The sequence below is a fragment of the Oppia nitens genome, unplaced genomic scaffold (genome assembly GCF_028296485.1).
Source record: "Oppia nitens isolate AA-2021 unplaced genomic scaffold, nextdenovo-longstitch-racon4-pilon3 scaffold8_pilon_pilon_pilon, whole genome shotgun sequence".
Taxonomy (NCBI): domain Eukaryota; kingdom Metazoa; phylum Arthropoda; class Arachnida; order Sarcoptiformes; family Oppiidae; genus Oppia; species Oppia nitens.
The window spans coordinates 1,738,694-1,754,337 of NW_026533252.1; the positions used below are offsets into that span (position 1 = coordinate 1,738,694).

At 25.1% G+C, this 15,644-nt stretch overlaps 3 protein-coding genes across 5 annotated transcripts; all 3 read left to right on the forward strand.

Moving 5' to 3' along the window:
• Positions 1-1,036: 1,036 nt before the first annotated feature.
• LOC128963948 (astacin-like metalloprotease toxin 5) lies at positions 1,037-2,509 on the forward strand. Of its 3 annotated transcripts, XM_054310499.1 has the most exons (8): positions 1,087-1,102; positions 1,198-1,243; positions 1,317-1,441; positions 1,509-1,596; positions 1,693-1,810; positions 1,917-2,023; positions 2,098-2,134; positions 2,228-2,509. In XM_054310499.1, exons 2-8 carry the CDS (start codon positions 1,198-1,200, stop codon positions 2,493-2,495), a joined length of 789 nt encoding a protein of 262 aa, XP_054166474.1. In that variant the 5' UTR covers positions 1,087-1,102; the 3' UTR covers positions 2,496-2,509. The 3 variants fall into 3 exon arrangements, with proteins under 3 accessions (XP_054166473.1, XP_054166472.1, XP_054166474.1); XM_054310498.1 differs by having other exon boundaries at positions 1,037-1,243; XM_054310497.1 differs by having other exon boundaries at positions 1,039-1,209.
• A 585-nt stretch (positions 2,510-3,094) lies between these two features.
• LOC128963873 (biogenesis of lysosome-related organelles complex 1 subunit 2-like) lies at positions 3,095-7,085 on the forward strand. Its single transcript, XM_054310402.1, has 3 exons — positions 3,095-3,361; positions 3,448-3,672; positions 7,030-7,085. The coding sequence occupies exons 1-3, from the start codon at positions 3,259-3,261 to the stop codon at positions 7,059-7,061; spliced, it is 360 nt and encodes a 119-aa protein (XP_054166377.1). The 5' UTR covers positions 3,095-3,258; the 3' UTR covers positions 7,062-7,085.
• Positions 7,086-8,257: 1,172 nt separating this feature from the next.
• On the forward strand, positions 8,258-14,031 carry LOC128964121 (uncharacterized). The gene is made up of 4 exons (XM_054310679.1): positions 8,258-8,990; positions 11,812-11,977; positions 13,024-13,311; positions 13,941-14,031. The coding sequence occupies exons 1-4, from the start codon at positions 8,294-8,296 to the stop codon at positions 14,029-14,031; spliced, it is 1,242 nt and encodes a 413-aa protein (XP_054166654.1). The 5' UTR covers positions 8,258-8,293.
• The last annotated feature ends 1,613 nt before the right edge of the window (positions 14,032-15,644 follow it).

A 15,644-nucleotide genomic window follows, 5' to 3' on the forward strand; every position in this document is an offset into this window, starting at 1 on the left:
TTTAATATAATGTTTATAAACATATTTGTATGTAAATTATTATTATTATTAAATTTAAATCATATATATATTACAAATTACATAAGTATAACAAATTTAGAAAAATACATTATAAAAATTGTTATGTCATTAATTGTTTTAAAATTAAGATGTTATATCATTTTTATTATACATATAAAATATCTTTAAAAAATAACATATTATTATTGTTATAATATTAAAAATATACATTAATATCATAAGTAAAATAGTGTAAATACAAATTAACAATTATATAAATATATAGGTATTTTTACTCTTATTAATTTTAGTTATTCTTATAATATATATCTAACTAATTGTTATAATATTTTTTCAAATATTTATAATCAATTTTTACTATTTTAAATATATTATTAAATAAATTATAATCTTTTTTAAAATCTGTTCATTTGTTAATAATATTTGTAAACATTTTTTATTAATAAATAATAGTTTAATAATGAGTCGGAAGTTTGAACATCAATTTTACTGATTAAATGACAATAAAATGAGTAATTTAGTTGTTTATTGTTTAATGTCAGCTTAAATATGACAGCAACTGATAATTAGTGTATACAATGTAATATAAATTAATAGATAGCATCAGATAATTATTTAATCCATATTAACATACATTTTATTGCTTATATTTATTGCAATCATAGTTATGCTAAATGTTAATTATTTAATAATATAATATTCATGACAATATAATTATATTTATATGTAGCATATTTCGGTAAATCGGTAATAGTATAGATAGCTTGTATACAGTAAATTAGAAAATAATATTTATTAAATATTATAAATATAAGTATATAAATATTTGAACTATTTTATGTGTTATACTATTTTTTATTATTGTATTATATGATAACAATGGTTATACTTCTAATGATTAGATAATCTTTTTGCATAACGGCCTCCACTCTCATCATAAATATATAATCAAAAACCATTAGACTTAATATAAAATACTTGAATATTTCAGATATTGCAGTTAAATAGCATTTTATTGTTATCGAAATCACAGTTTTTATTTTATTTATTTGTTACATAAAAATTCACAATATTTTAAAGTGTTAGTGTATTTTTTAATGTAAAACAACAAAATGTTGTACATAAAAACAATTATAATTTTTATAATTTTGATTGCATTTATTATGCACTTTTCAGATGCAAGACCTGGTAAATCAAATTATTATATTTTTGTCAAATTATTGTAAATATTTTTGTTAGTTAAATTTTAACATAAATTGATTCCTGTTTTTTGTGGTATATTATACGGTATAAAGCAAAAAGAGGTCGAACATCGAAATACATGAGAAGCCAGCACAGGGATCCATATTCAAAACCATTGAGAGCTCTTCATAATCCACTTTTATATAGCGGAGATATTATAAGATATCCGAAAATAGGCGTAAGTTTATATATAAGTTTATATATATTTAAATTATAACTAATTAAATTACAATATTAACATTTAGTATTTAAAAAACACATTCAATGCCGTCCCATATGACTACTGGCTTTGGCCTAACCGTGAGATACCATACATTATCGACCCATCGTTAGGTAAAAAAATTGAAATAATATTAGATAAAAATTTGGATAAGGATTAGGAGGAAGATATTTTTTGAATTAAAAATGTTTGTATAATATATATTAAAGATAAACAAAAATCACTGATATTGGAAGCCATGGATCAGTTCAGACAACATACATGTGTGAGATTCAGAGAAAGGAAATCTACTGACACTGATTACGTTAGGATATTCAAAGGAGTTGGGTATTCAAATATTTGTTAATAAATATATAGATATATATATATATTATTTTTTAATAAATATTAGTTTCTAAAAAATTAAATAACTTTTTTCAATATACTTTATAAGTTGTTACGCATCCATTGGTAAGGATGACGATAACCCTGAGATCATATCTCTAGGAGAGGGCTGTTATTTTCCCGGTACTATAGTCCACGAGCTTATGCATACAGTAGGTATGTCTGTAAATAAAATTATTTTTTTAAATAAATTTTAAAATCACTACTAAATTTTTTTAAATTTGATCCAGGATATTATCACGAACAAAATCGATCAGATAGAGATGAGTATGTATAGTATATATGATAAAATAATTTATATATAATTAACAAATAAAATTAATTTTACTAATTTAACTTTATTTCAAAATAATGTATCAGTTTTTTGGTTATCAATTGGGAGAATATCGACGAACATTATAAGGACGAGTTCACCAAATTGAAGGAATGGGAGAATAAAATACTGACACCATTTGACTATAACTCCATTATGTTATACGGACCCCATTCCTTCAGTAAGGATGGTATGTCCACAACAATGGAACCAAAACATACCGGGTTTGTCATGAAAGAGGTCTTCGATAAGCCGGGACTTACAGCTATGGACGCAAAGTCTATTAATTTGTTATATAAATGTCAAAATTCATAATATTAGTCACAACTCAAGTCTATTATACTTTTATTTTTATATATTTAATTAATACATGTTTTAGCTGAAAGTAACAAATTTTATGTAAATGATTGTTAGTCATCGATATCATCGAAATAAATTAAATAAGAAAATTGTTTTATTAATTTATTTATTTGATTATTATATAAATTAATTGCTATTAAACATCTGTACTTTCCATAGCTTTACTCTGTAGTCAACATTTTTGTACATTATATAAAAAACTACATCAAAATACAATATTATTTTCATATTTTAAAAAATTTCTGATAACTAAATTATATAATTGATAATATAAATGTATTATTTATAATATTATCATTTCAATCAATTTTATTGACTCACCGAACAATTAATTTATTAAATATTTATAATTATTAGATTAAGTTTTAATATATATATAGTTTAATATAATTAATATAATGTACAATAATGTTGAATAAATAAGTTGAAAGTTTGTTTAGACTTTAATTCAAATGCAAAACCTTTAATTATTAAATAATTTTTTACAAACTCTAAACTTTAGAGTTTGTAAAAATTATTTAATAATCAAATGTTTTGCATTTAAATTAGTGTTTGAAAGCAGCGCTTAAAACAAACCATTTTTGATAAACAGTTTGCAATCAATTTGTTTTCGGTATCCGTTGGCAACCAATCAACACATTTGTCGATCAAAACAAACGTTTGATTCAAACAATTACTGTCAAAACAATTGTCTTTTTTATCGTCAACAACGACAACAATGTCTTCACCAACTGATCCCAATCGGGATGAAATGGCACTGAAAGCCAAATCAGACGTTATGTTTGACAAAACTAGCGATTATCTGAAGGCAGAGCTCGACTGTAAGTAAATCTGACAATCAATTGGTTGATGACCATCGGTGACCAATTTCAGTGATACTTATCTAACAATTACTTATTTTCATCAGTGACTTTGGATGACTATAAACTTTTGGAGCAAATGAATAATGCGACGACTAATAAGTACAAAGAGATGACAACGGCGACGGAAAAGTTGGCCAAAACAGTGGATCAGATGAACGACAAATATAAGACATTATTGCCAAACCTATCTTTGATTGACACTATTGAACAAAAGGTGCAGAAACTGGAGGACATGGCCTACGCTATCGATGCCTACTCTAAACGATTGGGTATTGTAATCATTAAATCATTTTCACTTTTCTCTTTCATATATTGTTATTAATTTTGTTTTGCATTCATTTTTATTGAAATTAAATTAAATAGAAAATACTTGTTTTAATACTTAAATTATATACTATTTAATAGTTTTTATATAATATTTATAGTTTAATATTATATTTAACTTATAGTAAGACATAATTTTCTTTAACTGAAAATAATGAACCAAATATTTTTTATATCAATAATATTAATACAAATTATACTTTATTATTAAACTATAAAATAGTTACTTATAATCTTATGATTTACTATTTGCTTTAGTAAAATTAAGCTATATTTAAAAATTTGTTGTAAAAATTTTAACTTAGCTTACCGTAGGATAACTTTACCACAGTATTTGCTATTGATTTGTTTTTTACAAAATATTTGTTATTACTTTATACTGTAGTATGACTTATAGTTATATAAATGGATATCTTTTATATATAGCATTTTTATTTACAGTATTTATTTTAGAAAATTTTGTTTATACCTGTACATTTTTTATAAGATTAAAAATTACCATTTATCATTTTATCTAATCAAATATCGATCACTATAAAACTATATAAATTTTTATAGATATTGACCAATAATCAAAAACAATTTTATAAGACAAATAAAAAAATCAATTTAAGATTTGGATTCATAGTCAAACAATTTTAAGTCAAATGATGAAAACTTTAAGATAGTTTATATAAAATTTTTGATTTATTTATTGCCTCAAAAAAAAAAAGATTTATAGTTTGACTTATCGTTTGATCTTCACTTTAAGCTTATATAAACATTTTGGTAGTAATTACTTATTAAACGATAAACAAGAAACTTGTCGGCCTTTATGATAGAGAGTATTAAATTTTAGCATTTTATAAAAATTAAGTAATAATAATATTATTTTATTATTATTATTTGTTAATATGATGTAAAATGATGTAATTTTTTAATCAATTTAAAAAAATTTAATATAAACTATTTTAAATTTTAGAGACAACACATTGATTAAAACAACATTATATACTAAGTGTTAAATTTTAACTTAGTTAATTTAATTTTTTTGTGTATATAATAAGTAAATATTTTTTATATTTAAAAGTATATTTATCGCATTTAATTATAGTAAATATGAGTTATAAATTTAGTAAAATTTTCTATTGAATTAAACTCAACGAAAATCAATAGTTTATTAATCATGAAATTCTGGATAAGTGTAACACTTAAAAGTCGTGTTCAACAAAAAGGAAACTTTATTTTGTTTCTATTCAATATATACTATATTTACTATATATTATATACAATACTAATACTACAAAATAATATTTGCCCAAGCTAATTGTTTATTTATTTAGTAACTTATAAACAATATGTTGTTAAAATAGCTAACCCTGGATTTAACATATGCTAATTTTAGCATATGCCTTTGCAATAATAAATAAAAAAAAGTTATCTTGGACAATTATAATATGATATAATATAATAATATACCCTATATATGTAATACCCCTATTAATATATGTAATTAAAAAAATGTTTCAATTATGCTATATAAAAATCCTCATTTGTAAGCATCACTTTATGAAATGAATTTATTGTGATTTTTGAGACAAATATTCTATTATATATTTGTTTCTAAGTCTATATTTAAATTGAAAGTTATAACAATAAAATTAATTAATTATTATAGTTTAAAAAATGTCAGCAATTGTTATTACATATGATTGCTAAATGTTTAGTCTAAGTAGGAATTAAGTGTTTACTTCAGTTAAATATATTTTGAATAAACTCTTAAATGTCGACAAAAAAGGAGAATTAAAACTAAAGCGAAAGTTTCAAAAGAAAATCAGTTTTGTAAATATGTGTATAGACTATACACTATAGTATTATTATTATTATTAAATACATTGAGTGTGTATTACAAAACATGTTAAACCAAGTGTTTGCTGACAAACATAAACTGTAAGCGAAAAAGCTGTGACTAAAAGAAAGATTTAACAGAAAATGTTTTATCACTTTTTTGGTGAAGACTTGTGGCGACAAACACTTGAAGTGCTTAACAATAAGGAAAACAACTGTCTGTCAGTTATTTACATTAAAATCTAATATCAATACATAACTTGTATTGAAATTTCTTGTGAAAAATTAGATGATATATTTGTTCATGAATTTTACACGACATTAAATAATGCTTTACTTTATTTAGAATTAATACAAATATAATTGACCATGATGGTTTGATTTGTATAAAATTAGCTTGTTAAATTATTATTAACTAGTAATATTATTGTACACATGATTTACCTTCAATTGACACAAAATTGGTCGATAAAATACAGAGAAAAGCGCTATATATATAAAACTTAAAGCTATTTAGATTTTACTAAAATAGCCGATAAAGTGACAAATAATGTGAGGGATAGGTATGTGCGGTGAACTGTTGTATATTGGAGTGGCATCTCATTCAATATTAAGAGCCTTTTCTTTGAAACACTTTTATTGAAAGGAGTGTTTGACTGATATTAAGGATCGACTTTCTCGTAGGTCTCTCTCTCTCTCTCTCTCTCTCTCTCTCTCTCTCTCACTCACACACACACTCACTCACTCACTCTCTATTGTTAACTTTATTATTATTCTCATTTTTATTATTACCATTATCTCTCACATTTTTTTGCAAAATCTTGTCATAATAAGTACAGTATATATTTTTATGCATTTTGAGACTGAATTTATCTAAAGATTTGTATTTTTATATTAGAATTGCTTTGTATAATAAAAATATAAACAAATATAGAAAAATATGAGAACAAAAATTCATGAAATATATAAATTATATATATTTTTAATTAAGAATTTCCCTGAATTTTAATTTTTTGTCTTTTATTTACAATATATAGCAATCCATTATAATTTAACAGTATTTAGCATTTATTTATAATAAAAAATAACAAAAAAGTTTTATATTTACAACATTTTAACAGAAATATAACAATAAATACTTAAATTTACTGTATTATTGTATTTCTATGACTCCCTCTTGTGTTTGTTGCTGATATACATTGACAGTGAATGGGCGGCGGCGCAGACACCGGGGGTCCGCCTATGACTTACTACTAATGGCCACTTCGGTCGAGGCCACGACCGCTGCGGTTATTACCAAAAAATATTACTTAATTTGATAACTATTAAGTTGTTGACCGAAAAAATTAAATTTTAATTTTTTTGTGGATAATGTTTTGCAACTTTTTAATATCAGTTTAATCGTTAATTTGATTGATTGATGTGTTTTAGTGAAAATAGTTTTTATAACAATTTTTTTTGTTATTTTTTTGCAGAATCCAAGTTTAAACAATTGGAGAAAAAATAATAAGCCATTCATCGATTAGAGGATTAAAGTTTTATATTTATTTATATTTTTTGTGTTATTTATTGTTTTGTATTTATTTAGCATAATTTTTTGTTATATAACAATTATTACGCTGTTATTATTATTATTATTTTGTAAAATTCATAATAAATTGATTGCGAAATACACACTAGTTTTTAAAATTTTATAATAATTTAAATTATTAAATTTATGTAAAATTCATAATTAAACTAAAATATGTTTTAATAAATATAATACGATAATAATAATAATAATTTTTTTAAAAAGTGTGTAAATCAGATCTCAAAAGCCAGTGATTGCTAATTATAAAGATTTTGAACTCATATGCGATGATTATCTAAGTGTTTGGAGAGTTTGTATTTGAAAATAGATTATGTTGTATGAGTGAGTGCGGTGTGTGTGTGTGTGTGTGTGTGTGTGTGTGTGTGTGTGTGTGTATATGGTATCTATAGTGTATGTACTGTATATATACTATAACTGCTTTTGCTAATCTCAATATAGACCATAGATATTGCTCAGTTGGGTTTTAGACAAACTTAATTATGGCAAAAAGCAAACACTATTTACAACACTCTATTGATAGTATACATACTCTACACACTCATACACACAGTTACACTCGTATCACATCTTTTAATAATTTTTCAAAAACTCTTCGACAAAATTTTTAAAATTCAATTTTTATTTTCTACACAAAACATCAGTTATATGAATAAAAAACTTTTTAGTGATTTTTTGTTTGTTTGTTTGTTTTATATTAATTATAATTTGTTATATATATATATATATAGAAAAATTATTGAAATGTGATTTAATTTTTTAAAAATTAATAATTGTTTTTAAAAATGTGAACAATTAATTTTTTTTAAAGAAGATGTAAATTATTATTATTCTAAATATTATGTTTAATGTATAATATTTGTGGTATTAATATTAATAATAAAATTATCTAAAAAAAATAATTATAATGTTAAAACGTGCAAAACAATTATGATTGATTATGTGAAACGATTGATCATTTAGTTAAAATGTGTCTATTAATAAACAAAATTTCTGAATCATTATTTTATATAATGCTTTTTTGCCAACACCTTAAACATCTAAACCATACGGTATTTTTGGTGATAACCGGCGCGCTATTGGCCACAGAACTCAGCTACCTGTCCGCTGGAGTGACAAACTTATATATAAGTGCTGTCAATACAAGGCATATGGAAACTAGTGTTCGGACAATCTCCACAAAGACGGACCAAATGCATACAAACTTTATACAAGTGTCGTCCACACCAAACACCGATAGGTGTCCATCGGGACCACCGGTCCAGTGGAAGTCACTATTAGATGTGGCCTCAAAGGCGTACTTAGCGCCCATAGTTTTCACTGGCAAACTGATCTCAATCACTGAAGACTATAGCGGCCGAATTGGTGCCACATTTCAAGTGAAGAAACTAATTAAAAACCAGAGTTTGATGCCATCAAATGTGGTGATTACAAGTCATGTGACATTATATTTTGTTAGAAATAAATCGGTGAAACCGGAACCACCCTATTGTGCCATTTATTTAGATAATCAATTAATAGACAGTTTGCGGCCACAGGAAAAATATATAATATTTGCTGCGACCACCAGTGCTGGTAGTAATGGCATAACCAGCAATTCTGTGCATTATTTTAATAGTATTAATAGCAACAATAGTAATGTTAGTCAACATCATCAGAATCATTGGATGCGGTTGAATAGCAGCACCGGTAGTAGTACTAGTAGTAGTAGCAGCAGCAGCAGTACCGGCTCCTCTACTGGCGCTCATCCACTCCATGCGACCATCAATTTGAGTATATATGCCTCTCCAGAGCCACACAGCAAGCGCTCCGCACGTCTTGTACGCAAAGTGTTGTGTCAGAGATGTGGTAAGTGTTGTGTTTGCCATGTCTTGTGTCTTCATACATCTTATATATGATCTCTCTCTCTCTCTCTCTCTCTCTCTCACTCACTCACTCACTCACTCACTCACTCACTCACTTTCTAACTGTTAGTTTCATCTAAAAATAAAGAGTAATATATATTTATATACATAATAGTGAGTCCCAGACTTAATGGCAAAATGCTATAAATGTTATCATTTTTGGTGTACATTATTATTATGAGGAGTGTATCAACTCTCACTTTTTAAACACTTAACACATAAAACATAATAATTTTTTAACGTTTTTCTCAGTTTGTTTTTTTTGTGAGATAAAACTTTTTTAGGCATAAATTTTTGTTATAATGATGACTGAAATGAGTGAAAACAACTAATCTATACGTTGTCATCCCTTATATGATATCTCTATGACCTCTGTATGCATCCCTTTTTTCATCCCTAAATCCCAGATCTCTATGCACTCTAACTCTACACTTTTCTCTCTCTCTCTCTCTCTCTCTTTATCTTTAATTCATAGCTCATTACTTAGTCATCATATATTTCGGATCAACTCAAAGGAAAGGCACTCATAATAACTTTACTCATAGATATACTGTACTGTAATTGCTGTTCATATACAGTAATATACCGTATACTGTATATTGAATATATAAAACTTACAAAACATATACACACTTCATAGAAACATATATTAATTTTAAAGTGAATTTTTGTTTAATTTTCTATTCAATTATTATTATTATTATCAAAAGTTTATATCATCTGTTTTGGCGACCGATTGTTTGGATGAGTTAATTGAAGTGCATGTCTATGATAGAGACCAGTGCTCTCTCTCTCTCTCTCTCTCTCTCTCTCTCTTTGCCAAAAACATAACATAATATTTATGAGTAAAAATAAATTATCCAATTTAAATGTTGACTCAGCTGCCTATGTGGTGTATGCGGTGTATGTGTATGCTCTGTAACATTGATTTACTATTAAATTTATTAAAGCCATAACATTAATCCTATGAATGTTAATATAATTTTTGTTTTGTTATGAAAAAAGAGTTTTTCCTTAAAGAAAAGTCAGCTCTTTATGCATAACATATACATTATATGTCGGGCCTATGATGTAGTTATGGATCTAATGTAATAAAAGTCTAATTATTGCATGAAATACACAACAATACAATACAATATATATATATATATATATACTGTACATAAAAGGAAAGGCCATTAATTTTTTGGTTTGAATTCATTGTCCGCATCACTCACTAAAAACTTTTCTCTCACCAAAACATTATTATATATTTTTACAAAAACCCAAAATTTAAACTAAAAAAGCCTTTCATTGCATTTTTGTGATGCATTTGTACGTCCGATGACTGCAACAAACCTATAGTTAAATAATAAGACGAATGGGAAATAATATAACATTTTTTTGCAATAACTAAAAAGTTAGCGAAATAGCCTGAAAATAGGTAGTGCCTATTGTTATCATCATATATATCGTTGAGGTGTGTATATATGTATGTATGTATGTATGTATGTGTGTGTGTGTGTGTGTGTGTGTGTTTGTTTGTGTGTGTTTGTGTATACCGCAGCACTGTGTAAGCACCGGATGATATGTTGTTAGTGTTGGTCCAAAAAGTAATTTATCAGTTTTTGCTTTATTCTGCCACAAATTCACTGCCATTTAAAAAGCACCAGCGGTTAGGGCCATCCACAGAGCTTATGGAAAGGTATGCCATAAGTGATTGAGGCATATAAAAGGTATGGAGAACTCGGTGAAGGATGCAAAAGGACAGTTGCATTATTACTTATATTTATATATATGGTTTGACTGGTCTTACTTACTGTTGCTGATGGTGTGTGCGGTGCTCAGCCCAAGTAGTTTAAAACCTGAACTTTCCCATGACTATCTGTGTGGCCTGACCTCGCTATATGCTTGACTATATTGTTCCTCTCTATTACTGTTTTTAACGCCTAGTCCACCATCTCAACCATCTCTCATCGGCAATGGACTCTCACATAGACATATATATATACACAGTTTAGATACATCTTAATTTAGTACCGTTTCTTCCCCTCTCATTGCTGACCCCACGCGCCGCCACCATTAACATAACAAACCCCGGGACTTTCGGGTTGTGTATGGGGGGCGACAAATGCCCCCTATTTAGTGAACACACAATTGACAGAAAGCTATATATTGTTAAAGATTGTGAATCCACGAGAGCTCGTACTATATATTATTGGCTCAAGTATTCAACTATTCGTAAATCATTACCTTTTTAGGCTTTTTAACAACACTTTTATAAATGTCTGACTAAATAACAATTCCTATACTGTATTGAACTAACAGTTATAATAAATTGAATAAATTATCATTACTATTGCAATTAGACAGTTATTAGACACACTTTATTACAATTGTTCATATAATAGTTTATCAATGTATCGATAAAATTTAGGTTATGCTTACTATAAATACTGTTCCTTTCATTAGGTGTGGTATGAACTGAAAGAGAGAGAGAGAGAGAGAGCAGTTGGAGTATAGCTTCAGTCATAATAATACTATAAGACTATTAAAGAGGTATTGAATATTGGATTCAATAAGAAGAGGTGACATTCATTTTCATTTGAAAAGACATTTCATTTGTTGTGTTATTATTCAAAGACTTTTTCCAATATTTCCAATACATTCTTCAATAGTGACACTATTTGACACATTTTTCGCCCAAAAATTTTCTTAACTCTCTATTTATAAATATTTTTCTTCTTCTCTTCTTTTATTATGGCAAATGAATGAATGAATAACAGCGAAGACACCTATTGTGCGCCAACTTAATGGTGACGTCCGCATCCCGACAAAAGGCACACTAAGATTACGGTGCAAAGTGTCCGGCAATCCATTACCACGAGTTGAATGGTTTCGAAATGGAAAGAGACTTAGAAATAGAGGTCGGACTGTCATCAGAGAGCACCGGTAAGTGCCCAACAATTTCGTATACGCCTATCAATAATAAGCAGATAAACAATTCCTCTCTCCCTTTCCTCACACTCTACATACAAATACTCATTTTTGAATATAAATTATATAAATGCCGTCCCTATGTCTTACCCGTTGACAACAATAACAACTAAAATCTTACGGTTAATCTCTTGAAAGATATTTAAACCATAGAGAAATGATATTATAGTTTATAAAAATGAGTTAATAATATTTATTGTGAATTTCACAGCAAATTAGTTGTGAAAATCTATTTAATAATAATAATAATTATAATAATAATAATAACAATACATATACCAAACTTGTTGATGATTTTTATTGCAAAAAAACGATAAATTCAATGTAACTGTATTTATCTCTCTATGCTCTCAATCTCTCCGGTAAATAAATTCATGAATTTATTATTATTATTTCAATTTAATAATAAAATAAAATTTATTTAAAATAATATAACTTAAAAGTTTCTTGTGGTTAAACAAAACAAAACATTTCATTTATTTGAAAAATCAATTGAACGCTAAAATTGAGTGAAAACATCAAAGATTGAGAACCGAATAATTTCAAAGAATTGTATAAAAATTTAGGTTATTTTTAAGCCTGACTTTAAAAAAAATAATAATAAAATGAAAAATAATAAACATTTTTTATAATTATATTTATTTATTATACAATCATTTTTTAATATAATCTCTACTTTTTCATCAATTTTATTAAAATATATTATGAAATGCCTATTATAAAAATAAATAAATAAAAGTTATTTATATATCAAATCTTTTAATGTTATGAACTATTATATAACAGTTTCTAAACTTTTATTGAAATATCCATCAAATAGTAAAAATCAAAATTCGGTTTCAAACGGAGTTTCAATAAATAAAAATAACTTAAAATAAGTGTTTAAATATATCTATATATTTGTAGATTTTTATATTATCAGACATTTAGCGACAAAAAATACCACTTTTTTAATAGACAATTGTCTGACAAAATTTTTATTTATGTTTATCACACACCAGACACACGTCTCGCCTTGAGATCCGTCGCGTTAATCCCAGTGATGGCGGATATTATGAATGTCGTGCCATTAATGTCGTGTCGAGACATCCATCCACTGCCAAACATCGTGTCTATATAATCAAAGAGTCATCGGGTAGTGGCAAATGGCAGTCTTCATCGTCATCGACGTCCACAACAACCACAAGAGGACCGTTGTGGCCACACGTGCGTCCGTGTCCTATACCATCGTTTTGTTTGAATGGCGGCACATGTACTCTGTATGAGTCAGTCGGTGAATACGTTTGCCAGTAAGTAATCACACAATCGCTATATTTTTTCTCTATCTTTAAATGTCATCCCTTTCCCATCTCATCCCTAAAAAAGTTAGACAACATTTCTCTCTCTCTCTCTCTCTCTCTCGTTGAGTGATTCAATGAAATATTTGCTTTTATTCTTCAACACTCTTTTAAAAGACATTTATTTTTAACTTTTAGAGTTTAGACTTTTATGATATGTTTCTAATTTGAAAAAATAATATTTTTAAATATTTACTTAATTTATAAACTGTATATATACAGCAGCAATAATATATATTTTTAAAAATAAATATAAATAAATAAATAATAAATAGTATAAATAGGAAGAGAAATATGTATATTAAAAAGTTTAAATTATAAAAATAAAAAATGCATTTAATTGTAATTAAAATGTAATTATTATATATATAGTATTCTAAATATCTTTCTTAGACTAGATTTAAACTTTTAAAAAGTATTTTTTATTTATAATTATTATCAGATAATAAATTTGTTATTTTGTTTGTATTTAAAATAGTAAATATAGTATATATATATATATATATAAATTATTCAGTATATGAAATATTATATAAATATCAAAACTAATTGTTGTAACTCCTTGTTCCTCAAACCTATAGGTGCGCCGATGGCTATGTGGGTCAGAGATGTGAGAGTAAGGACATCTACTTAAAACTAACCGTAATGTTTGATCAAATACAATATGATTAAACATAATTTGATTAATTTAATTTATTATTATTTATATATAATTCAATTTAATTAATTAATACTCATTCATTCATAATCTCTTAATTAACAACAACATTGACAGCAAATTAATTAAGATTTTTTTTTTTAATTAAATTAATTTGACTATAAAAATACTGTAAATTACGCCAATACTTAATTTTTTATATATATATTATAATATTTATTTATTATGAAAAATTTGTTTTAAATTTTTATGAAATTGTAGTTGTAATTAAATTAATTTTTTTTGAATATCAATTAATAAAAAAGTCATTCATTATGATATAAAACCATTTAATATTATCAATATTACACATACTTTTATTTAAAATATACATAATTTAATTTTGTAATAAAATCATAGATTAAAATATTGTGTTAAAATATTGTCCCGAAATATGAGAGAATGCGGTAGTTTTAGTAATAATTTATTTAGTTTTTTTTGACAATTATTAAGTTTTTAATTATATACTTTAAAGTTATATGATGATTATTTATAATTTAATTAATTATTTATGTCATTGAGTAAATAAATCTAAAAAACTACATCTAAGAAGTTAATTAACAAATATATTATAGTTAAAACAATAGCTTTAAAAAAATTTTAGTTTGCATTAATGTTTAACATAAATAAAAATAATAAAATAAATTATATATTAAATATAATTAGCAAATCATACAACAAATCTAAGATTTGAGTTATTAATGACATTATTTAAAAACAAATATTTTTTCGGTAGGCTTTTGTTAAAATACAAAACTTAATTACATAACATTTATATTAAGCTATTTTAATAAAAATAAATGTAACACTAAATAATAACTTAGAAAAAAATAAAAAATTAATCTCAAATAAGATTCTCATTTTTCAGACAGAAATAAAACATGAATATAATTCGTCTCTCATCCGAAAAGATGGTTAAAAAATCAATGATATTATTGTTAAATCTCAAGAATATTCAACAAATCAATTGTCTCTTTAGATCAAATATCTTGTGTGACATCTTGTTTGACATCAATATAATTTAAAACAAATTTCAACTCAAATTTCCGATGATTTGTTTAGTGGTCTGATTTGGATTTGTTTTTTTGTGGTTTTGTTTATTGAAATATTTTGTTATTTTGTATTATTTCAAATATTTGTTTGTTTGTTTGCTTATATTTTTGTTAATTATCAAAAGCTGTATTTTTTGAGTTTTTGTTTTTGTCTATTTCATATTAAATGTTAAATATATATAGATATATAAATATATTTATACAGTACATATATTAAAATTGTATTATTAGATGTTATTATCCAAACTAATTTATTTAATTTACTCTATACACTGTAATTATATATATAAGTTATATATATATATATATATATATATATATATATTTATTTAAGTTAATAAATATAGTAATATAATATATTTCATCATCATTTAGGACAAAAATAAATGTATAAAAATAAATATTTAAAAAACACTATTCATAGACCAAATTTAAATCTTATTACAAATTTAAATTTTATTTATTATAATTAGAGAATTTCTTTTTTAAAAAATAATTCTATCTCTATAATCAAAATTGAATTTTAAAAAATAACA

Coding starts and splice junctions, on each gene's coding strand:
- LOC128963948 (XM_054310497.1), top strand. CDS start 1,134: ATGTTGTACATAAAAACAATTATAATTTTTATAATTTTGATTGCATTT. Junction 1,811..1,916: donor AGGATATTCAAAGGAGTTGG/GTATTCAAATAT, acceptor ATACTTTATAAG/TTGTTACGCATCCATTGGTA. Junction 2,135..2,227: donor AATCGATCAGATAGAGATGA/GTATGTATAGTA, acceptor ATAATGTATCAG/TTTTTTGGTTATCAATTGGG.
- LOC128963873 (XM_054310402.1), top strand. CDS start 3,259: ATGTCTTCACCAACTGATCCCAATCGGGATGAAATGGCACTGAAAGCC. Junction 3,362..3,447: donor TCTGAAGGCAGAGCTCGACT/GTAAGTAAATCT, acceptor TATTTTCATCAG/TGACTTTGGATGACTATAAA. Junction 3,673..7,029: donor TGCCTACTCTAAACGATTGG/GTATTGTAATCA, acceptor ATTTTTTTGCAG/AATCCAAGTTTAAACAATTG.
- LOC128964121 (XM_054310679.1), top strand. CDS start 8,294: ATGGAAACTAGTGTTCGGACAATCTCCACAAAGACGGACCAAATGCAT. Junction 11,978..13,023: donor ACTGTCATCAGAGAGCACCG/GTAAGTGCCCAA, acceptor ATCACACACCAG/ACACACGTCTCGCCTTGAGA. Junction 13,312..13,940: donor GTCGGTGAATACGTTTGCCA/GTAAGTAATCAC, acceptor TCAAACCTATAG/GTGCGCCGATGGCTATGTGG.